At 46.0% G+C, this 24,880-nt stretch overlaps 1 protein-coding gene across 5 annotated transcripts in view; it reads left to right on the forward strand.

The window, feature by feature from the left end:
- Nucleotides 1-24,880, forward strand: part of MAP2K5 (mitogen-activated protein kinase kinase 5) — a 251,876-nt gene that overhangs the window by 182,803 nt on the left and 44,193 nt on the right. For 3 of the 5 annotated variants that reach the window (XM_040969747.1, XM_040969746.1, XM_040969750.1), the window contains 2 exons: nt 857-883; nt 1,193-1,225. In XM_040969747.1, coding sequence (XP_040825681.1) covers nt 857-883; nt 1,193-1,225 — 60 coding nt within the window. The remainder of the gene's footprint in view (nt 1-856; nt 884-1,192; nt 1,226-24,880) is intronic. The other 2 variants (XM_040969749.1, XM_040969748.1) reach the window with 1 other exon arrangement.

Below are 24,880 nucleotides of genomic sequence, written 5' to 3' on the forward strand. Positions count from 1 at the left end.
ACCTATCCATCAGATCCTTCAAATTTCCTGCTAAGGAAATTCAGTATATGGGACTCCATTTGCATTGAGTATATAGTAACTATAGGCTTTTCCTAATTTTTTTAAGCAGTGGGCATTAAAGCATTTGGTACTTTAATTGCTAAGTGGGTATTTCACTTGGCATGGTCATGGATTATCCTTACTGGGTGTGTAGAAGGCAGCCTTCAGAATGCTGGGTGGGACCAAGCACTCCAACTCTGCTTTCATTCCCAGCCAAAAGAGTGTCAGACTCGCTTGAGTTTGGTTTTCCCAGAGAGCATTGCTGCCTGAAGGAACTTTGGAGAAGGTGGAGTCTGCCCCAGTCCTAAGTTAGAGGCAAATACTTCAACCACATAATTAAAGTTTTCTTCACAAAATAGGAGATTGAGAGCAGGCACTGGCAGGAATCCAAAATTCTAATTTCTGACTATGATTTAATTTCAATTTTAAATAAATCGGTTTTTAATTTAAAAAGAGTGAGCTTCATAACATTAGCAATGATTGCAACATTAAGCCCAGTGTTCACAATCTAGCAATATAAAACATTATTTATATCTGAATCGTAAACAGCCTTTTGAAATGGATTATGGTTTTTCTCCCTATTCTAATACAACCTGGAGGGTACTAAAAAGTGTTGTGTGAAATTAACATTCTGCTGACTTTCGCCTATAAATGAGAAGCGAGCTATTAACATTTGTGTATTTTCATTATGTAAATTGTGTTAACACATGCCCACAAATTGCCACCAGCAATGCAATAATTTTCTCTCAGTGATCATAATGTGTCCAAGTGAGTCATTTTGATTATGACATGCTAATTACATATTGCCTTTTTTCAGATTCAGAAAAACCAGGGATCTTTAATGGTAAGCTTTATGAGTTCGGAAAAAAATTCACTTTTCTTTTTCCTGATGGCTGCTTCCTTTGCATGCTTGAATGCCTTGTTTTAAACTTAGCAAATTGCATTTTGAAGAAAATGCAAACCTTTAACTGCCTGTATTAGATTAGGTACCATTAGAAATAATAGAACATCCTGAACATCAATGTTTTTATAAGAGTTTGCTGTTGTTGATTAATCTTGCTATATTTTATTGCATTAATGATTTTTTCTTTCCACTCCACTGTAAAGATATTGCACAGCGCCTAATACTTTTTCCTCTCCTTCTCCATTGCAGCCTCTCCAGCTTCTGCAGTGCATTGTTGATGAGGTGAGGCATCGTCTTATGTGCTTTCACTCCTAAAGTCATTCCTAATGGTGTGGAAAGCTTATATTTTGTTTCCTAATGAAGCACAATGCCCCACATCCTTGGAGCAAGTTGGGTTGTAGGCTCCGAGCTGTGTTACGGGAGCTGGCCTTGTCCTGAATTCGGGCTACCAATTGGGGCACAAGCGGACCGTCCCCCAGGCTGGTCCTCCAGGGTGTCAGAAGCCCTCCGGGCACAGCATGGCCATATTTATTAATTGTTCCTCTCCCCAGCCAGATGGGGATGGAAATTAAAGCGGTACCGTTTCCCCCATTACATACATGTACAGCATTTAACAGACAAGGGTCAACGTGGAACAACAAACCTAAGAGGGAGAACATTTGCCTCCCTTGCTTTCTTTATCCAAAGCTTAGTAGGGTAGGCAGAGGATTTGAAGGCCCTGGGTCAGCAGTTGAACTTTCATTTCCCAGTCAGGCGTCTCTCTGGGGATATGCTCCTGATGTGTCGTGTATACTTAGGAACCAGTAACTGGTGTCGTCGCCTTTAGAGTCATGTTACTTCTGCATGTTCTTCCCTGTGGTTCCTTTAGCCCCCTGTCCCTGGGCCTTCATGGGACCAATCAACCTGCATTTCCTTCTCCCTCAGGTTTGTCTACTTGTTCTGATTTTTCAGTTCTTTTTTTCTCGTATAAATCAGCATTGTTCCAATACCCAAGGCCCTTGCTGGAGAAGCATGAACTTATATAAAAAACTGAGCTTTTCTGGGTTTGCCTACCAGCAATGTTTAGTTTTTAAACTTTAATTTTGTAATATTTTAAAATCACTTGTCATTAGAGAGGGAAGGCGATAAATGATTCAGAAAGGAAAAGTTTGAAAGAAAAAAACAAATCGTAATTCATAATTATTCCTCTCAATTAAACATCTGTATAACCAGTTATGAGATTTGGGAGGACAAATAAAGATCCTCCTAGGAAAAAAACAAACACACACCCATCACAATAACAGTAAGAATGGGGCTCTCGCATCCTTAATGGTTGCATCAGTCAGTCCGTATATCCCCTGCAAGCCATAAACCATGTTGGTGCAAAATGAAGGCATCATCCTGAAACAAATGGAAGCTCCATTATCTCCGATATCAGACAGGCCTCCTGGATCTAATAGCTCATCAATATCTTTGTCATCTTTGATTCCAAAGGCTCCGTATCCCCATCTGAGCCATCCCAGTGAAGCTGATTTTCCTGAGGTCCCCCTGAAGTTCTACTCAGGACCGTCCCCTGGGAGGGTTAGCCTGCCCATGAGACACACAGCCCACTGCCCTCCAGCGGTTTCCTGGGCTCGGCCTGCTGTGCTCAGGGCTGCAGAGTGCATAGGTACGGCGTATGTTCCCTGGCAGTGACCCGTGTCCTACCATCAGGCTCATGGAAAGGTTTTCTGAATCTGAGAGATCTCTTGGCATTTAAAGCAAGGACACTTGCTGTTAATCTGAAATAGTAGCCTGACTTCCCTGGGGCAAAATCATGGGGTTGTTGTTTTCCCCTCTTTGGTTATCACAGGGAGATGGACAGAGGTGTCTAAGTTAGTGTTTTGTTGTCAGTGCATTTGCTTAGACCCCCTTCCCTATTTACTGCAAGCGTACATTGAGATAGCTCCCTTATGGGTGCATGGCAGGCCTGGATTGAGTTGCTAGTTCCTGGCCATTTCAGGCATTTGAGGAGTGATCCCACAGATGGAAATGGTATCTCTACATCTATCTCTGTCTGTCTTGGTCTCAGCCCCTCAAAGAACTGAAAAGAAAAATGAACTCAGGGTATTCCATTTTCATATCAGTGGATGGAACTACCTGGCTTGGCCTCAGCCAAGCTCATAAGATCAGTGTCTTAGAGATAGCATCCAGTGTGTCAGGAGTGGCTTCTTTCAACACTTGCCTGAGGATCCTTGTATCAGCAGGTGCTCCCCAAGTTTCTGAATGCTTGCGTTGTCAACTGCTTTGGTCCATGGTAAGAAATGTGTGACTGTGGACCTGATCCCTTAGCCGTCCAGTCTCTTTGGGGAAGACAGTGGCTCCTGGGTCTACATAACTGAAATTTAGTCCTTATCATTTTTAGAAAGAGTTGTTTTTGAAGTGCATTTGTGCTTGGCAACCTGTTGACAAAGCGTGATAAATATCATTTAACTTTTTCTCCATGACCCAGCTCCGTGTTTTGAGCATGGTACCAAACTCCACTTTGATGTATTGATGCCTGTAGGGCTGTAAAACTGTGTGGGATTTCCCTGTTCATTCTTTGAATCTTACCAGCCATTTCAGCTGTGTGTTTGGGCCTCACACTCACACTGTTCTGGAACCTCTTGAAGTGTTTTAAGTCATCTACGCACGGGCTAAACAGCCCTACCCGGCCATGCTGCTTGGCCCCATGCATCTCCTGTGTCCTCTCCTGCAATGACCTCTGTTATGGTCACTCCTTGTTGTCTGGGACTACCTGCTGCCTCAACAACCTGACCATCTGTCAGTCTGAGCACTCGTGATAGTGAGAAGTCAGATAGCTGGGTGGTACACACAGGGTCAGGTGGACTGAGGAGGGAAACAGAGGTGAGATGAATGGGCCTGTGTTCTCTTCCTCCATAGATGGTCAAGTTATCGGGTTGACTGCTAGGCTGAGTTGAGCAAATGTGGTCAGGACAACCTGCAAGCCTAGAACACGGCTTCTAGGCAGAGCCCTCAGGCTGAGTGCAGACTGTCTGTGAGTCAAGGATGGAAAGGCAAAAGCCTCGTTCCACCTATGCTTAGGAACCTATGTGGCCACCTCAAACTTCCCCAGTACCTGACCTCTCAGCATGACTGGCTACAGCGGTGTTGTGGCAGTAGGAGACTACAGCTGTTTGAGTCCCCAAATCCCAGGCTGGCTGGAGCCAGCTAGTGAGAGATGGCAGTACATTGAGAAGTAGGAAGCCCACAGTGGGGACCTTTCCCTTGAGTCTGCCCCAGATAGTCTACAGCCTTGAAAAAGAGCTCAACATGGAAATAAATAACTGTGATTCGGTATAATATGAATCTACTAGAACTAAGGTGGAGGGTGGGTAACCAAGGCTTCTCTGGGGAGTTGATGTTCAAGTTTATGAAGCCCTAAAAAATAAGCAAGAATTTCCTAGGTTAAGAGAGGGGAAAGAGAGACGAGCATTGTGGCTAGCAGTTAAATCATCACTTGGGGCACCCACATCCCATATTGGAGTACCTGGTTTGAGTCCCAGCTGCTCTGCTTCTGATCCAGCTTCCTGCTGCGGTACATCCTGGGAGGAGCAGTGCTGGCTCATGCACTTGCTGGGTTGTTGCTACCGGTGTGGAAGGCCTGAATAAAGTTCTGGGTTCATTCTGCCCTGGCCTTGTCCTAGCTATTGCCGACATTTGGGGGAATAAATCAGGGGATAGAAGATCTCTCTTGCTCTTATTTTTTCTGTTCCTCTGCCTTTCAAAAAAAATAAAAATTAAAATTAATTAAAAATCTAGAAATGGGGGAGGAGAAAGAAAGGGGGAAAGTGAATGTCAGGTAGATGAGCCTAACACTATCTTATGAATCATCTTTGAGTTCACAGATGTGTTTGAGAATGTTCAGGTTGTATAAAGTATGACAACCAGAAAAACGGGTTATTACTCAGATTGCATTCGAGTATGTATATTTGAAGTATATTACAGCTAAAAATTAATTTCCATCTAGCATCTGTAGTTGCCCAGCAGGGCAGTCAAGAACTCTCTGATTTATACATCTGTTTATTTATTTGTTTTACCCATGAAAAGTGAATTCATGTCGTGGTTTATACCTGATCAGAAGTAGCTTCTGTATGAAAGAGTTGGTTTATTGTTGGCACTACAAGATTTAAAAAATACCAAATGCTTCTGAAATACATGCACAGATTTTTCGTGATTAGTAGCAGCCTGCGGTTGGATCAGATGTGTAGGGAAACAGTGGACTGGATGGATTGAGATGCTGGTTGAATAATTCTGAGAGTTGCTGATCATGCTTCCTTACTTGCGTGTGAAAGAAGAATGACGAATGGCCTGGCACATCACTCCAAGCAGGCCGTCTCTTCTTGCAATAACAAGGCTTGCTGGGCAAGGGGCGCACAGGGGCAGGGCTTGCAGCAGATGACAGAGCATACACATAGACCAAATTAACAGTTGAGTCCAGAGTCCAGGACATAGAAAGCAGTGGTCTTCAATAACAGATGAAGAAACCTTCCCCCAAAAATCAGAAACAGAAGGAAATGTCTGCTCTTACCGCTTCTGTTCAGCATTGTACTCGGGGTCCTGTGCAGGACAATTAAATTAATCAGGAAGGTGATGGGATAGGTAGATTGAGGAGGAAGCAATAAAACTGTGTATGTAAATATCATGATGTTTTGTATATAATTTATATAATTCACACAAAAAGACTGCTACAGCTAATAAATCACTTTAGCAAAGTAATAAGGACATGAGTCAACAAAGAGAAATCATTTATACTGGGACCTGCATGGTAGTATAGCAAACAAAGCCTCTGCCTGGTGCACCAGTATCCCATATGGGCACCAGTTCATGTCCTGGCTGCTCCACTTCCCTTCCAGTTCCCTGTTTATGGCCTGGGGAAGCAGCCCAAGTCATTGGACTTCTGCACCTACATGGAAAACCCAGAAGAAGCTCTTGGCTCCTGACCTCAGATCAGCTCAGGTGTGGCCATCGCATCACTTTGGGAAGTGAACCAGCAAGTGGAAGACCTCTGTGTGTCTCCTTCACTCTATAACTGCATTTCAAAATAATAAATAAACAAATCTTTTTAAAAAAATTATTTATACTTTTGTTAATTAGTAATCCAAAATGGAGAGTTTAAAAAATGAAATTAAGAAAAGTTCAAGTTGCAGTTACATCAAAAACAATAAGAGAGTTAAGAATAAATTTAACAACAAACAAACAAACAAACAAACAAAAAAACCTGGGCCCAGCATGGTAGCCTAGCAGCTAAAGCCCTTGCTTTGCATGTGTCAGGATCCCATATGGATGCCAGCTCATATCCTGGCTGCTGCACTTCCCATCCAGCTCCCTGCTTGTGGCCTGGAAAAGCAATCAAAGAAAGCCCATGGCCTTGGGACCTTCTACCTGCTTGGGAGACCAGGAAGAAGCTCCTGGCTCCTTGCTTTAGACAACCTCAGTTCCAGCCATTGCAGTCACTTGGGGAGTGACCCAATGGCTGCAAGATTTTTATCTCTCTCTCCTCTCTGTAAATCTGATGTTCCAATAAAAAAAATAAATAATAAATAAATTTTTTTTAAAAAGAAGTTGGGTCCAGTATGGTAGCCTTAGTGGCTAAATTCCTCGCCTTACATGTGCTAGGATCCAATGTGGGCGCCAGTTCTAATCCCAGCTGCTCCACTTCCCATCCAGCTCTCTGCGTGAGGCCTGGGAAAGTAGTCGAGGATGGCCCAAAGCCTTGGGACCCTGCACCAGCGTGGGAGACCCAGAAGAGGCTTCTGGCTCCTGGCTTCGGATTGGCTCAACTCCAGCTGTTGTGGCCAGCAGATGGAGAATCTTTCTCTCTGTTAATCTGACTTTCCAATAAAAATAGTAAATCCTTTTTTAAAAGAAGTAAAAAGTTGTCACTGAAAGCCATAAACATCATTGAAAGAAATTAAAGTTATAAGTAAATATTAGAGACTCTGTATTCACTAAGTGGAAGAGTTGACATTCTTGAAATGGCAGTAATCCACCAGCCGGTACACAGGCTTAATGGAATCCTGTCAAAATCCTGTGAGCTTTCTTTCAGAAATTGATAAGCTGATTTTAAAATTCATGTGGAAACTCAAAAGAGTCAAAACAATCATGAGAAATGTACAAAAACCACAAAGTTGGGCCATGTACATTTGCTGATTTCAAAATTTGCTACAAAATGACAGCAATGCAAATAGTGTGGCTGCAGCATAAGGGAAAGACATATGGAGTTAGATTCAGAGTCCGGAAATAAGCTGCTCTACGCATGGTCAGTTGTTGACAGGGACGCCTCAACCATCCCATGGCATGACAGCAGGCTTTTCAACAGGCAGCACCGAGACCACTGGATGTCCACATTGCAGAAGAAAGGCTCCAGACTCCAACTTCACATCACATACAAAACCCAACTCAATGATCAGAGCCTCGGGTGGAAAAGCTGAAACATTGGGTGGGTGGGGGCTTCAAGGAAGCACAGGTGTGACTCTTACAATTTCAAATCAGGCAACAGTTTCTGAGCTATGGCAACAAAAGCACAAGAAAGTCAAACAGAAAGACTTCATGCCTCCAAGGACATCAGCAGGAAGTGAAAAGGCAACACAGGACATGGGACCAAAATATTGGCACATCATTTCTGGTAAGGCTCTAGTATCCAGGTGAGAACCTTTGCAACTCGGTAATACATACAAGGACAGAAAACCCAGTGAAAAAATGGGCAAAGAATTTGAATGGATGTTACCCTCCGAAGAAGGCATACGGATAATCAATGGGCACATGAAACCATGCTCAGCATCATCTAAAGGGGAGAGCAAGTCAAAACCGCAGTGAGGAACTCACACCTCCTAGGATGGCTATAGCTACAAAATAAGCAGGCAAGTTGGTAAGAGTGTGGAAAAGCTGGAACCTACAGGAGTATAAAATGATGCAGTCACTATGGAATACAATTTGCATTAAAAAAAAAAAAAGTAAACATAGGAGCCACCATTAGTGAAGGGTGTAGGATGAAACCACTGCCTGAAATACCAATTTGTCATGTGGGTTTTGGTTCATGTCCCAGCTACTCCACTCCTGGTCTGGCTTCTTAGTGACCTGGGAAAAGCAACGGAAGATGGCCCAAGTGCTTAGGCTCCTGCCACCCACGTGGGAGACCAGGATGAGGCTCTTGATTTCAGCCTCGCCTACCGCCATCTGGAGAGTGAACCAGCGTGTGGAGGATCCCTCCCTCCATTTCTCTCCTCCTCCACCATGTGTGTTTGTGCATGTGTGCGCTCTGACTTTCAAGTGGATAAATAAATCTTTGAAAGACAAAAAGGCATAGACTTGGGGCCCGGCGCGGTGGCGCAAGTGGTTAAAGGTCCTCGCCTAGCACGCCCGGGATCCCATATGGGCGCCGGTTCTAATCCCGGCAGCCCCGCTTCCCTTCCAGCTCCCTGCCTGTGGCCTGGGAGAGCAGTCGAGGACAGCCCAAAAAAGCTTTGGGAACCTGCACCCGCGTGGGAGACCCGGAAGAGGCTCCTGGCTTCGGATCGGCATAGTATCGGCCCGTTGCGCTCACTTGGGGAGTGAATCATCGGACGGAAGATCTTTCTCTCTGTCTCTCCTCTCTCTGTATATCCGCCTTTCCAATGAAAAAATAATAAAAATAAATCTTTAAAAAAAAAAAAAAGGCATAGACTTATATGAGCCAGCAGTTCCACTCTTAGGTCGAGAGAACTGAAACAAGTCCACATCAAAACTTAGACATGAGTGTTCACAGCAGCATTATTCCTAGTAGTCAAAAAAGAAACAACCCAGTTCCTCAGTGGAGGAGTAACTTGTACATCAAGTAGTCACACTCTGTGAGGCCCGTTGGTAAATAGAAGCGAAGTACAAGGATGTACCTGGAGGGCATTGTTACTACATTTAAAAAAAAAAAAAAAAAAAAAGCTGATGCAAAAAGTTACCTGCTCTGTGAAGTTTACATGTAAATTCCCCCAAACCCATAGAGGTAGAAAGTGATTACTGTAGTTACTAGGGTCTAAAAGGGAAGTGATTGGGAAAAGTGACTATTCCAGATCTCAGGATTTAAACATATACTTTTTTTTTTTTTTTCAATCTGCCAGAAAGAGCATCAGGGACAAAAATAGGTTCAGAACTCACCAGGTTCTAGTCTCCACCTGCAAGTTCAGAACCCATCAGGTCCTAGCGATATTTTTCTATCTCTCTCTTTTTTAGAGTAATAGAAGAGTTTTGGAACTTTCTGGAGTTATGTGCTTTGGAAGTTTCATGGTGAGGGGCAGCATTGTATCATAGCAAGTTAAGCCCACCGCTTAGGATTCTAGATTTCCATGTTAGAGTGCTAGTTCAAATTCTAGCTGTTCTGCTTTCCATCTAGTTCCTGCTAATGTGCCTCCATCCAGTGGAAGATGGCTGGACTATTTGGCCTGATCCAAATCTGACTGTTGTGGCCACTGGGGAGTGAATAGCAGATGGGAGATTTCTTCTATGTGTGGATCTGTCTCCCTGTTAATCTTCCAAATAAATTTGCAAATTAGAACTTTGGGGACAGGCATTGTGATGCAACAGGTTTAAGCCACAACTTGGGATAATCCACATCCTATTTTGGAATGCCTGCCTTGAGTCTCAGCAACTCCATTTCCAATCTAGCTTCTTGCTAATACATCCTGGGATGCAGCTGTTGATGGTCCCAGAACTTGGGTCCTTCTCTCCTAGTGAGAGATCCAGATGAAGGTCTAGGATTCTGGCTTCTGCCTGGCACGGTCCCAGATATTGAAGGCATTAGGGAATGAACCAGTGGATCAGAGATCTTTGTTCAGCCCTCTCTTTGTGCTGCCCTGCCTTTCAAATAAACAAATAAATCTTTAAAAGTGAGCCAGTGCTGTAGCATAGTGGGTTAAACTGCTGCCTGGGATATTGGCATCACATATCAAAAGCATTGGTTTGAGTCCCAGCTGTTGTACTTCCAATCTAGCATTTCCCTGCGAACTAGCAAAGCAGCAGAAGACAGCCCAAGTTCTTAGGCTCGTGCCATCCGTGGGAGACACAGATGGACTTCCTTGCTCCCAGCTTCAGCCTGGCCCAGCTGTGGTCGGTGCAAGCCATTTAGGGAGTGAATCAGCAGATGGAAGAACTCTCCCTGTCTCTGTGTCTCTCTCTGTCTCTCTCTGTCATCCTACCTTTCAAATAAATAAAATATTTTTAAATTTAAAAAAATGACTTTTATATAAATTTAATTTTGACTAAAACAAAGGGCAAAAGGGGAAGAAAAAACCAGCAAAAGTGGGTTTCTCTGAAGGTCCGCGTGCTTTGCTGCTGTGTTATACGACAGAGATCTTTTCAGCCGGATGAAACAGCTTTTAGCAAAAGCAAAGTGAGACAGCCTTAACCAACTTCCATTTTGTGTAAAGCCAGTCCTGGGTCCTGGTGGCTAGCAAGTGACTTTGTGGTCAGGAGAAAGACAAACTGGTGAACTAAGCCTGAATCCCTAAGGCACGAGCCATTGTGAAAGTCCTATATGCAGTGCTTTGCTGAGTTCTGCCTCAGCAAGGAAGAGGCAGCAGCATCGGGCTCGGGTGCCTGGCATCACCCTGGAGTCGAGAAGACTGAGTGAGTGGAGGTAGATGGGTGGGAGGAAGCTTCAGAGGTTAATAATGTGTCTGCAAGGGAGGCCTCCTCTTCAGGTCTTAACTCTCATCTGCTTCTGTCAAGCTTTGCCAGCATTCTGCACCTTGATCTGCCCAACTGGGTCAGGTAGACAGGTCTGTCCGAGTCCTGAACCTCCGTCCTCCGCTTTCCTGAGTCAGGACGGCCTCTTCTAAGAGTCCATGTTGGACCTCCTGTGCCTCAGGTGTCTGCAAGCTGGGTGGCTGTGCCAGTTCACAGTGACACCTTTAAGTAGCACCACAGTGGTGTTAACATGCCAGCCAGGTGCATAAGTTAATAGTTATGTCTTTATGTCCGCATTAAGTTTAATGTTTAAATAGGATCATGAGAACTTGGAAAAGCATAGGCTTTTTGAGGTGAGATGTTTATAATGATGACCTGTTAAGTTTTGTTTTTCCTAAAAATGTTCCCATACCAAGCACATCCACTTCACTCATCATCGTTAAGGAGCCAAGGCTGGGCCCCACAGCAAGGACTACCTGTTCCGCCTATTTGCCTTCCACTCAACCGCCACCTGCTCTCCATGCTGCTCTCCCCTCCTTGCTGTGGCATCTCTCTCTGTCCCTTTGCCTGGCTATCGGCCTTGTGGGGAAAGTCAACATCTGCCTGACACTGGCCTGAGCCCCTGTTGTTAGAGTCTGTGGGAGTCACCCCATGTGAAGAGTGCCACACATATTCCACATGAGCTCTGGGCTCACACACTTATCCTGAATGGCAACAGTCCCTTCCCCACCCCTAACCCCCAGCTTTCTTTAATTGAGAACAGGAGAAAGAGGAAAAAAATAGGTTGAGGATATACATGTACTATGAATACAGCCTTCATTGAGATTACCTTCTGCTTAGTTGAAGTATGACTGACAAATGAATAACCATTATGTATGAGTGTGTGTGTGTGTGTGTGTTTTCATATATATGAAATACAGCATGACTTTTGGATATACTCCTCCATTGTGAAATGATTAGCACAATCAGGCTCACATAAGCATCACCCACCTAGCAACCCTTTGCGTGCTGGTGTCTAGTGAGACCACTTGTCTGTTCTCTTGGCAGATTTTAAGTATGTGAACCCGTGCTGTTCACTGTCGTCATGGTGCTATATGCATTAGGTCTCTAGAACTTAGTTTATATCTCAATCAACATCCTCTGCTCCTTACCCCACTGTGTGTACATCGGTACACTCACACACCACGCCACACACATACACACACCCGGTAACCACCCTTTTACTCTTTTTTTTTTTACTGTGAGTTTGTCAATTTAGATTCTACATGTAAGTGAGATCATGTAGCATTTGTCTTTCTATATCCAGCTTATTTCAGTCTTCCAGGTCCACCAACGTTGTTGTCAATGGCAAGCTCTGCCATGCTGAAGGCTGAGTTACATTCCCATATGTAGTGAGTTAACATCCATTGGCTGACACTGAAATTGTTAGATTGTTCCCACATCCTGGCTGTTGTGAGCAATGCTACAGTGAACAGGGGAGAATAGATGGCACTTTGAGATAATGATTTCCTTTTTGACTCTATACCCAAAAATGAGATTGCTGGATTATACAGGACACCTTCATAGGAAATGTATACTATAGGGGGGAATGGCATGGTCATTCTATTGTGGTTTTTTCTAAGGGTCTTGCATAGCGTTTGCCACTATGGCTGTACCAACTCACATTTCCACAAGTGTGTCAGTCCTCTCTTGCCCACATCCTAACCAGTACTTGTTACCTTCTGATTGTGTGGTAACAGACCCCTATAGCAGGTGAGGTGATATTGCATTGTGGTTATGGGCATTTGCAAATTACACTTACTTCCCCATTAATAGAGCTGATTGCTCGTGGTTTTTAAAACTCTGATCATATTTGTTGTTCAGTATCCCACCCAAGACAATAAATGCCCATGTAGCTCTAAAGCTCTTTCATCAGAATAGGAAGTAGAGATTTGTTTTCCTTCCCCCAGAGGACCCATTGGAAGTCATTAAAATTCCACTGTGGGAGTTTGAAAACCACTGGTGATAGAGGGACCACTGTGGAAACCTGTGTCGGCCTCAAGCACTGGGGATGGAGGATGGACAGCCACAGTGGCCACCATTCAAAGGCTGCTTGCCTGGGATTAGCCCTGTGGCCTTCTGGGGAAATCCACCACCTATTACACCAAAATCCCCTGTGAACACCAATTTGGGTCCCAGTTGGTCCATTTCAGTCTAGTACCCTGCTAATTTGCTTGGGGAAGCAGTGAAAGATAAAGATGGCCACAGTGGAGTGAACCAATGGATGGAAGAGATCTCTTTCTCTCTAACTCTGTCTTTAAAATAAATGAGCAAATCCTCATTTTTTTTTTAAAGAAGAGAGCTGTTTATCTGGTCAGAGAAGCAAATGGGAATGATCTCATAGGACCAGGCTGCTAGGCTGTGGATAGTATAGCAGATTGAGATTTGGTGGCCTGGGCTATCAGAGGACCACGGTGACAGTCACTCTAACTGGTCATATCGATTGGTGTTTATTTACATTCTATTGAATGGTGTTTGCAGCTGTGTAAATTCCATTGTAACAATGTAGTACTTGGAACACACAGAGAACTTGGGGTTGGAGATGTGGACACAGGAGACACTCTGCCAAGGAGGGAGACTAAAGGCCCATGTGAGGAGACAGGGGCCACGTTTCTGTGGATTTGTATTCACCATGTCTAGGGGCTCTCTGGGGAATCAACATAAACAGATTTGTGCTTTAAGCATTACTGTGAGAGGCTTCCACTGTTGATTCCTGTGTTCCATTTTGAGATCAAGTCCCAGCTGCTCCACTTCCAGTCCAGCCCCTTTGCTAAAGCACCTGGCAAAGCAGTGAAAGATGCTCAGAGTCTTTGGGCTATTGCCTCTTATGTGGGAGACCCAGATGGAGTTCCTGACTCCTGACTTGGGCCTGGTCCAACCCTAGCCATCTGGAGATTGAACCTACAGAGGGAGATGTCTTTCTGTCACTCTGCCTTTCAAATAAATAAAGTTTACAAAGAGAAAGGCTTAATGACGGGCATGTAGAAGACAACTTTGACAGGGCAGTTAGGACACTGTGGAGGGCTGTGATTAAGACAGCCTTAGCTGAATGAATGATTGTGGGGAGCAAACCAGTGTGGGGATCAGAGGTGGTGGCATCAGCGCCATGATGTTCCAGGGAGGAGATGGCGAGAATTCTGCTCCCGAGAGCTCGCCAAGCACCTCACTCAAAACCTCACTGATTCCTGCTCCAGGCCCAAGAATGACATTCAAAAGCTTGCCTGTCAGTCCTTAGCCCCTTCAGTTTGCCCTCGTTGGCACTGCACGTGCTGTCCAATAGGCACTTGTCAATATCCCTCCCATAGCATGTGTGTACATTTCAAGCCAGCAGAAGTACACGCCTAAAAAGTGAATGGGTATAATGATGACAGGGGCTTCCCTGGGATCTCTGGTCCTTGGCCGGAATTAGGAAGTCTACCATTAGCCTTCTCTGTCTGTGAATGTGTCCCATTGCTTTCCTACAGTTCCGTGTTACAGAGCAAGAAACTGAGTGGCACACAGAGAGAAAGGGCCTCTATATTGGAAACAAAAAGAGCAGCTGGGGCCCTGCAGTGTGGCCTAGTGGCTAAAGTCCTTGCCTTGAATGCTCCAGGATCCCATATGGACTCCGGTTCTAATCCCAGCAGCTCCACTTCCCATCCAGCTCCCTGCTTGTGGCCTGGGGAAGCAGTCGAGGATGGCCCAATGCTTTGGGATCCTGTACCCGTGTGGGAGACGTGGAGGAAGTTCCTGGCTCCTGGCTCCTGGCTCCAGATCGGCACAGCACCAGCCGTTGCGCTCACTTGGGGAGTGAATCATTGGACAGAATATCTTCCTCTCTATTTCTCCTCCTCTCTGTATATCTGACTTTGTAAAAAAAAAAAAATAAATGTTTTTTTTTAAATTAAAAAAAGAGCAGCTGAACATTTGCTATCAAAGGAAAAGTCTTTTTTTAAAAAAAAAATAAGCTGAGAAAGAAGGCAACTAAGGAAGAATTGCAGACTTGTCCAAGGGCCTAGGCACAGAGCTGTAGGTGGTGTTGGTCTGCAAAAGACTGCGTGTCTTTAAGGACTCATTGAATTCTGAATGTTTAAGCTAAAAGAATGAATCCGTTTAGGCAGATTTCTGTTACGATACAGAAACTTTGACTTTGTGTTTGTTTTTTAAGATTTATTTTGTTTTTATTGGAAACTCAGATACACAAAGAAGGAGAGTCAGAAAGGAAGATCTTCCATCCGCTGATTCACTTCTCAGGCGGCCACAGTGGCAAAGTTGCACTAATCCGAAGCCAGGAGCCAGAGGCTTCTTCCCAGTCTCCCATGCGGTTACAGGGTCCCAAGGCCTTGAGCTGTCCTCGACTGTTTTCCCAGGCCAAAAGCAGGGAGCTGGATGAGAAGTAGAGCAGCTGGGGTTACAACCAGTACCCACATGGAATCCCAGCATGTGCAAGGCAAGGAAGGATTTTAGTCACTAAGCTACTGCTCTGGGCCCTAACTTTGTTTTTAAAAACTTATTTGAGGGCCCGGCGCGGTGGCGCAAGTGGTTAAGGTCCTCGCCTTGCACTCCCGGGATCCCATATGGGCCCCGGTTCTAATCCCGGCAGCCCCGCTTCCCTTCCAGCTCCCTGCCTGTGGCCTGGGAGAGCAGTTGAGGACAGCCCAATGCTTTGGGACCCTGCACCCGTGTGGGAGACCCAGAAGAGTCTCCTGGCTTTGGATCGGCATAGCTTCGGCCGTTGCACTCACTTGGGGAGTGAATCATCGGACGGAAGATCTTCCTCTCTGTCTCTCCTCTCTGTATATCCGCCTTTCCAATAAAAAAAATAATAAAAATAAATCTTTAAAAATTATTTGAAAGCCACTGCAAAACAGACACGTGGGCAGAGAGACACAGATCTGTCCTAGCTGGTTCCCTCTCTAAATGCCCAAATGCCTACCATAGCCCAGGGCTAGGCCAGGCAGAAGCAAGAACTTGGAACTCCCTCCCGGTCTCCCACATGGGCCTGGGCAGGGGCCAAAGCTCTTGAGCCATTCCCTGCTGCTTCCAATGTACACATTGGCAGGATGCTGGAATCGGGAGTGGAGCCTTGACTCAAACCCCGATGGACTGCTCTGGGATGGGGTATCCCAAGTGGTGCCTTAACCACCCCCAAAGTTCAACTTTAAGCCTCCGTTTTATCTTTGAAAATTCATTCATGCAGAGTCATTTATTTCTGGACAGGGTAAGTTAGAAGCCTGAGAGGGCACAGGAGTCTGGCTTGGTAAGACTGCTTACCTTCTGCCTGCCTGCCTGCCTGCCTGCATTTCAGAAGGCGGTGCCAGCCAGCCCCACAGAGGCACATCCACTCTAGTTTGTCTGGGATTCTCTGCCATACTCTAGCATCTGCGACTGTCAGGTAGGACCTCCCACCTCTCAGGCATCTCTGGGTAGCCTGCTTCTTCCACCTGCGCTCCAGCCATGCCTGCAAAGCCTGTTTAGGATATGGGATTCCACAGTGTTTGCAGCTTGTCGGGGTTAATGTCTGAGGCGCTGAGCACTGGGTAAGTTATTCAGGTGGAGCTACACAATAGTCCCATCCTGCAGCAGTGCTGGTAACCGCCCGGCGTCTCAGTGTTGGCAGGACACAATTGGGAGCCTGGAAACCGATATTCCTCTTTTATGTAAGGCAATCTTGAGAAATCTAATACCTCCTTAGCAAAGTCCTGGGCGTTTCAACAAACACAATTGGGCTGGCTTGAAGATTGAAAATAGGTTAGCATTAAGGCCAGGATTACTTTAGTAATTACTTTTTTCTATTGGTAATAACTGTTTCTTTAGAAATGACATTAACACACACCACCAAAACACAGCAGTAATCCAAAAGTTAATGTACTGTTCATTTATAATTATATTTAATTCATATTTATGAGTTGTTGGGAGGGAGGAGTAAGAAAAAAGTGAGTAAAAAAAATGTTACAGAAGAAGCAAGTGAAAAGAAAATTTTTGTGTTATAGTCTGAAGGATGCGCCAAGTCACTTCAAGTAGGGGAAATCAGCTTTTTAAACACAGTTATATAAAACCAGATTTTATTAGCCACAGCTAAGGACATCTGTGTTTTTATTATTTCCAAGTGGCACTGGGTGAATTCAGTGGATAGGCTTTCTGCATTTATTCATTTTTTGCTAACCAAAATATTAACATAAACACATCCCACAATTTTGATTTCCATAAGTCATTTAGATTGATAGATTTTTTTTTTCAACCCGAAGAAGAAAACTGTACATCTTCAGGCGGCCATCGAACAAGTAGCTCTGTACAGTTTCCTTTGAATTGTCCATGAAACCTGATGTATTATTAATGAATTAATTTCTTGGTGGAGGAGGCCTGAATAGCTTTCTGTGCATGGGCAGTTGCCTGGTGGGGCCAGTTTTGGCTGCTGCCATTTAACATGTGTTGCTCTATTGTGAAGTCTTACCAAGCCGTAGGATAATGCTCGTTTAATCCACCGCGATGGGCCCCAGCACACTCTCAGCTCAAGTCGGCTGCCAGGGTCACTTACCCAGCAGCCCGGGCTGGGGCCCCGCTCTGCTTGGCTGCAAAACGGCTGTGATGGCTTCCACCCCGGCCATTCGTTTTCCCTAAACCGGAGGAAACGCGTGTGCAAGCTGGGCAAATGTTCCCAGCAGAGATTCCAAACTGGCCGGCTGGGGTGCTGCCTCCATTCCAGCACGGAGGCGGCATTCCAGGGAGCGTGGGTTCCTTCTCTCCTCCTGGAAATGGCAGCGTCTGGGCCCACGAGGTCCCTGATGTTCTGGGGCGCAGAGCAGCAGATGGCATTATGATTTTCCAAATCCTGATGAACATTCTAACTCAACTTGTTCATTTCACACTATGTAGTTCTGTGTTGTTGGGGTTCTATTATTTTTTATGTCCCCTCTCTCCCTCTCTTTCTCTTTGTTCCTCTCCTACAAAGTAATTTTAAACCAAGAGAGCGTCTCCTCCAGCCAGCTCAGTTCCCTCCTGTCTGTCGTTCATTGGCCGCATGGAAGCCAGGACAGCACAGCATCCAATCCTCCACCTCTGAATTGTGGCTCTTCACTGCCTTTTGAATTTCAAACCTTGGGGGCCGACCCCACTGACACACAGGCACAGCAAAGCACTGAGACTTCTCCTTCCCTCCCCCTTACTGGGCTTGCGGTGATGTGGCTCACGGCATAATTATGTTCACCAACAGTCGAGCGAACACCCAAGGAGCCATTCCACATGGCAAAGTGGACTTTGGGTTTGCCATGAGTCTGTGGAGTCCTGTTCTGTCCATGTTCTGGCATGTGCGTTCTTCAGGACAGGGAGGGACCTACCAGGCCTCTGGTCCTTGAATGGTGTGTGGACGAAGCTCAGGTGTTCCAGGCTTCAGGCTTCTGCTGGCTCACCTGAGCTAGCATTATTTCTCTCCACTTAGAATCCTGTATAGGGTTATTCCTCTCTCCTCTTCAGTTTTGTATTTAAGACAGCTTCTGGTCTACCTTTAGTCTAACACTGTTTTAAACTTGCACTTGCGCCCACGGAAACTGCTGGAGAGCCAGTATGGATGTAAATGTCATCATTGAGGTCCCAGATCGAACACGTGCATGTGGCTGAACTTTTCCTAAAAAAAAAAAAAAAAATTTGACCTCACCGGTGTATGAAATTCATACACTATCGGGGGACAAGGTAAAAACTGCAGGTAGGAATTGCTGAATAATTACCTTTAGACCAGCCCCGGCAGGAGACCTCCCACGAGGGTGAGCTCACTTAATGGTTCCTAAAGCTCAATCTCGTGGATGTCAGTGGCCATGCTTGACTATTTGCAGCAGTGCGTTGGAGGGGGGAGCGGGGAGGGGGGGCAGGGGGAAGCAGAAATTCATGGGAAGGGTCCAGAGCAAGAGGACAATAAGAGGTTTTCCTTTTTGCAAGTGAAATCCCTTTGGGATGAAACAAATACGGATCTTGCTGCTCAGCCTAAACCAGTGAAGCGGGACACGTGCATGTGTGTATGGATGTGCCGTGCATGCCAGCACCTCTCCCCAATTCCGTGTGACATAGCTTATGACCAACGGGAGCCTTTAAGAAAAGAAAGACATTGCAAATACGCTTTGAAAAATGGATTCACTTTCCAATTCTCCATCTTCCCTGACTTTCAAGGAATTTTGCACAGTGCCAGGATCTTTGCCGTATTTTTACAAAATTCTTGTAGAAACCTTTTAAATGACAACCAGATAGACTAAATGAAGAATCCATGTGGACATTTAAACTACAACAATCATGGCTCTTCTTTTAGCCCAAAGAACTTACAAAACACATTGGGGCAGGGGGGGGGGGGGAGGGCAGGAAATAGGAAAAGCTCTGGAATCTTAAATTTCAGTTACCCAGAGGCAGATTCCTCTAGCCCTGCTCATGTGTGTTTTGTGTTTTTTATAAGCCGGCAGCTGGGGATGCTCCCTCGACTAACAGCTGATTCTCCTGGATTTAAAGGTTTTTTTTTTTTTTTTGGAGGGGGTGTGGTGGGTGTTTCTTTTGCCCCAGCTGCCAGGCCCATCGGAGACAAGTTAAATGAGCTGCTACTGTCATCCCAGACCCAGCAGACAGAACTTTACACCAAAATGCCCACACATGTCATTTGTCACATCTGGCAACTCAGAGCATGGGGTGACCCAGTGTGGAAATTGAATCATCTTTCACTTTCTCCGCTCAAGGCTTGATGTGGAAGTGGGATGAGTAAAAGGAAGGCTCCCTGCTCTCCAGTGGGGGCGGGGGGGGGGTGCGTCAGTGGCTTCCCACTGTGCTGAGGTCATCCCTAGGATTCCCAAAACACACGGCAGGCTCAATGCCCCCTGCCCACTCCCCATCCCGACTGGCCACCCTCTCAGCACCTGGAAGATGAGGTCAATCGCATCTGCCTCAGGAAACAAAAAATACACTTACAGTCCTGACTGCTCCCTCACGGCCCTTCCACATTTGAAATGAGCTCCTGTTTTCAGCAAACATTTACGGAATGTTTCTGCCGCTGCCAGCTCCTGGCTGTTCTCTGCCTTGCTTGGGGCTGACTCATCCTCAGACCCACCAGCAGCACCTGTATCTCCCTCCTTTACCTTTCTCCCTGTCAGAAATCTCCCCTGCAGCCACTGCTGCTTCAACAGGAACAGCAAAGACCCATCAACTATCGGCACTTAACTGACTCCCCAGGGCTCTACCACCAGATTGCATTTTGGACCAGTAGTTTAGGGTTTGTACATTAGCTCCTGGGGAGATGTGGAAGGTCAATGTCCAGGTTTTGGCTGCTCTTAACAGACCAGGATTCCTCCCCAGGCAAGTGTAGGTTTGTCTTTGGGATCCTGCCAGTTGTCTCAAGGACACTATGCCAAGGTGGAGACCACGGGGGACCAGATACTGGCCTGTGGTCTGAGCAGGAGAAATGCCGCTCCGCAATGACAGGCGGCCTCTAACCTTGGGCCTGTGGCCGGAAGTGGAATTAGCCAAGTAAGCCATGCCAGTTAGCATGAGCAGAGGGCTGGACACTGTTGGTTGGAGGCAAAGGAGCACCCCTTGAATTGCTTCTGAAATGTAGAGTCAGACTGCAGCCAGGTGATTCTCTGATGTCAGATTGATGGTTTGACAGCGACAAGTACAGAAAGCAGCTGTTCATGTGCATGGACCATGGTGCACCTGACCTTAGAAATTACCATCACAGCCATCACCTGGAAGTGGTTGAGAAGTTGTTCTTTCTCCCTCTGCTTCACCATAATATGTGTAGAATCTCAACTTGAAGAAGTAGCTGTCTTGCACAGGGAGAGGGGAGCAGGACACAGCACAGCACTCAGGACTCGCCCTGCACTCTGTTACAGGTGCTGTCTCATAGTGAGAAAAGGAGATGAGCCGAGGAGTCAGCTCACGCGCTGCGGGTTCTTACACAGGCCAAGGGTCCTGCACCCAAACACAACCTGGCCCAGTTGAGAGTTCTTCAGAAGTGGGAATGTGTGTGTAGACTTTACCTGTGCGGCATCCCTGGTCCCCACCTCAGGAGCGCTCCGCCTGTCCGTGGCTCCCTACCACTCCCCTTAGCAGACTCAAAACTCCCAGCCAGTATGAGACTCCCGGCCCCAGCCTTCTCCTTCCCTGGGGTAGAGCTCTTGTCTGGGGTACACATCTTATCCCCTCCAAACACTAGACAGATCCCTGAAGGATGTGTATCGAGGATCAGCCACCCCACAGTGCCAGGCACCCTGTCTTCAGCATGGTAGGTGCAGTAAGAGTAAAATGGATGTTTGTGTCACTTTTACACAGTGATTTACATTAATACTCTCCCTGTCAGGATTAGAATTTATTACCACGTTGTGTCAGTTTCCATTGTCATATTCAGTGATTATAGGCAAAAAAAAAAAAAAAAAAAAAAGGCCTTAGGAACACACACACACACACACACATTTGAGCAAAAGTCAATCCTTACTTTTCTAGTTGAATAGTAGTGCCAGGTTTCTTCTTCATACAAAACAATTCTGCTAAAAATCTGGGCCTTGTCTGAGTTTCTAGAAATAGCATCTTTACCTCTTATTTCTCTTTTGAGACCCATTTATTTATTTTGAAAGAGTTATATCGAAGCAAGACAGGTCTTCCATCTGCTGGTTCACTCCCCAAATGTTATTCCAGCCAGGACTGGACCAGGCCAAAGTCAGGAGCCGGAAGGTTATCCAACTCTCCCGTGTGGGTACAGAGACCCAAGCACTTGGACCATTGTCCACTGCTTTCCCAGCCACATCAGTAGGGAGCTAGATCAGAAGTGGAGCAGCCAGACTTGACCTGGTGACTCTATAGAGGATGCCAGTATCGCAGATGGGAGCTTTCCTGGCTACAATACAATACCGGCCCCCTACCCTGTTCCTTTTTTTTTTTTTAACGATTTATTTTTATTATTTTTTTATTGGAAAGGCAGATATACAGAGAGGAGAGACAGAGAGGAAGATCTTCCGTCCGATGATTCACTCCCTAAGTGAGCGCAACAGCTGATACTATGCCAATCCGAAGCCAGGAGACTCTTCCGGGTCTCCCACACAGGTGCAGGGTCCCAAAGCTTTGGGCCGTCCTCAACTGCTTTCCCGGGCCACAGGCAGGGAGCTGGAAGGGAAACGGGGCTGCCGGGATTAGAACCGGCGCCCATATGGGATCCCGGGCGTGCAAGGCGAGGACCTTAACCACTGCACCACCGCGCCGGGGCCCCAGAGTTCCTTTTTAAGTTTTTATTTTGACACCATTTTAGATATATATGCAGCTGTAAGAAAGAAAATGGAGAGATTGTGTATGCTCATCACCTGGTCTCCCCCAGTGATAGCATCTCATAATTTAATAGTGTGTCACAACAAAGAAATTCACATGGATGCAAAGTACAAACTGCTGACTCTTCAGATTTACAAGTTCTACCTGTGCTTGTATTGGACACTGGGAGAGATTTTAAATGTTAATGATATGGGCCCTTTTTAAAAATAATAATAAGTCTTATTTGAAAAGTAGAGTTAGAGAAAGATCTTCCATCTGCTAATTCAACCCCCTGATGACAAGAGCCTTGCAGAACCAGGCCAAATCCAGGAGCCTAAAACCTCATCCAGGTATCCCATGTGTGTGACAGGGGATTAAGAACTTGGGCCATCTTCATTGTTTTCCAGGTTGCATTAGCAGGAAGCTGGGTTGGAAGTGGAGCCAGGACTGGAGCTTGCACCCATATAGGATACTGGCATCACACGCAACAGTTTAATGCACTATGACACAGTACCTCCCCTGACTTGAATTTTTTAAAAGCACAAAACATCATGGATTAGGGCCTGGCGGCGTGGCCTAGCGGCTAAAGTCCTCGCCTTGAACGTGCTACTCCCGGCCAGCTCCACTTCCTATCCAGCTCCCTGCTTGCGGCCTGGGGAAGCAGTCAAGGATGGCCCAAAGCTTTGGGACCCTGTACCCATGTGGGATATCCGGAAGAAGTTCCTGGTACCCGGCTTCAGATTGGCATAGCATCGGCCGTTGCACTCACTTGGGGAGTGAATCATCGGATGGAAGATCTTCCTCTTTGTCTCTCCTGCTCTCTGTATATCTGACTTTCCAATAAATAAATCAATCAAAATCATGGATTAGAAAAAGAACATCCCTTTAAAATAACCACTGTCCCTCTTAAATAAGTCACTGCAAAAGCATTTTTCTGGTTGGTGCTTTCTGTTTTGGGAGGATCCAATTTGCTGCCTGCTCCCAAGGTCATGGAGTTTGCTAATTAGCAAATTTTGCAAGTCAGCTAGCAGTGGTTGCGGCTGCGATTGGACCTCCACTGTCTTCTCCCCTCTTCCACTCCTTTGAGAGTGAGTGCACACTCACATACATACACTTTCACTCAGATTTTCTGCAGTCTGCTTTTCTTTTTTTAAATGCTTGAGTACCTTGCTGACAAGTGCTAATAACAAAATAGCCAGAGAGCAAGTGAGTCCAGTTGAAGATAGCATACATTAAACATTCTGAACTTGTCCTTTTGCTCATAGATTGTGCATAATTAATAATTAAACAGTTTCCGTTGTAATGGGTTGACCTTCCTGAACTGTTCATTACTCACAAAGCAAAGGCATCACTCAAACTTTTTTTTCCCCCTGATGTCCTTGGCTGCTCTGCAGCACGTGCGCCTGCCTCCCAGTTGTTTGCCAGGAGGGGTTTGAGCAGGTAGTTACTGAAGCCTCTAAGAGTCAGAGAGTGTCCTGCCTCGAGACCAGAATCGCTTACCCAGATGGTGGAGGGTAGCAGTTCTTACATCACAGTCACCTGCTTGGTAACAAGATGCAGCTTCTGTCCCTTCAATGGGACCCTAAAGTTGATTTGGGACTGGCATCTCAGGTCTAGGCTTTTGGTGGAGTTTATGGCCTGTTTTCTGTCCATACCTTCCCTGCTTGGAAGTTCAGCACAAGAGCATCCCTCCCCCCTGCCCAAAAGTGCTGGAGGTGAAGTAAGAAGAGAGTGACTTCTAAGAACTATTTAATCCATTTCTGCCAACACTGAGAGTTGTAGAATGTTGCAATGTATTCCTCCGCCTTGCCTGGCACCTACGCTCTGCGAGGGACATTTTTTCGTAACAAGGCTAGCAACAAGGCCTAGCACTCTAACCTAGTGGCTAAAGTCATTGTCTTACATGTGCTGGGATCCCATATGTGTGCCAGTTCACATCCCAACTGCTTCACTTCCCTTCCACCTCCCTGCTTGTTGCTTGAGAAAGCAGTAGAGGATGGCCCAAATCATTGGGACCCTGAACCTGTGTGGGAGACCTGGAGGACGTTCCAGGCTCCTGGGTTCCAATCAGCTCAGCTCTGACCGTTGAGGCTACTAAGGGAGTGAACCCGCGGATTGAAGATCTTCCTCGCTGTCTCTCCTTCTCTCTGTAAATCTACATTTCCAATAAAAATAAATAAATCTTTAAGTAGCAGCACCATCTTCGCCGGATTCTGTGAACGCCTTGGGATGGCGCGACATCTCCTGTCCCTCACACAACTGACACCCCTTCCTTCCAGATCAGGGCAGATAAATTGGATTGCACATGCGCTGGAGCCACCTCCTTCCCGCAAACTATGATAGATAAACTGCTGGAGATCTTCATGGCCCGATTTCAGCTCACTGTTCCTTTCATTCGCTTGCAAAGAGAAAAGAACACTTTAAAACACTGCAGCTCAGAGAATGTTCTCAGGTTTATTCGTTGGCTTTTTCCTCAGGCGCATTATCAGGCTTGCCAGCGTGTGAGGCGCTGGCTCTCAGAGGCCCCTTTGCTCCCTGTCTACGTGTGCCATTCTGACCACCACTCCCTGCTCCTCAGTCTTCCACAGCTAGGGAAATTCTCCTATGGGGTAGATGAGAGGCGTGGATTTCACAGCACAAAGAAAAACTGAACAAGCCGCGTGTGGTGGTGGAAGTCCACCCCCTGCTCCGCACGTGTCTGATGAGTGATTCTTTGCAGGCACTGCGGAGACAAGACTCCACTGTCTGCCGCTCTGCTAGGTCGACTCAGGCTGGCATCTTTAGGAGTGAAATAAATTATTCATGGGTACCACCCAGTGTTCCTTAGTTTTATAATATGGGGAACTTAACAGGCGACAGTATCAGGTCTTAAATAAAATTAACTACCCATGCAAGATGTCGTGTCTCCCTGTTTCTTTTGTTTCTCTCCCATCTTCATCCAGTTGCCTGGTCTATAACTCGTTAATTTTACTCTTGGTA

The sequence above is a fragment of the Ochotona curzoniae genome, unplaced genomic scaffold, assembly GCF_017591425.1.
Source record: "Ochotona curzoniae isolate NIBS_2020 unplaced genomic scaffold, NIBS_Ocur_1.0 scaffold_4701, whole genome shotgun sequence".
NCBI classification, from domain to species: Eukaryota; Metazoa; Chordata; class Mammalia; order Lagomorpha; family Ochotonidae; genus Ochotona; species Ochotona curzoniae.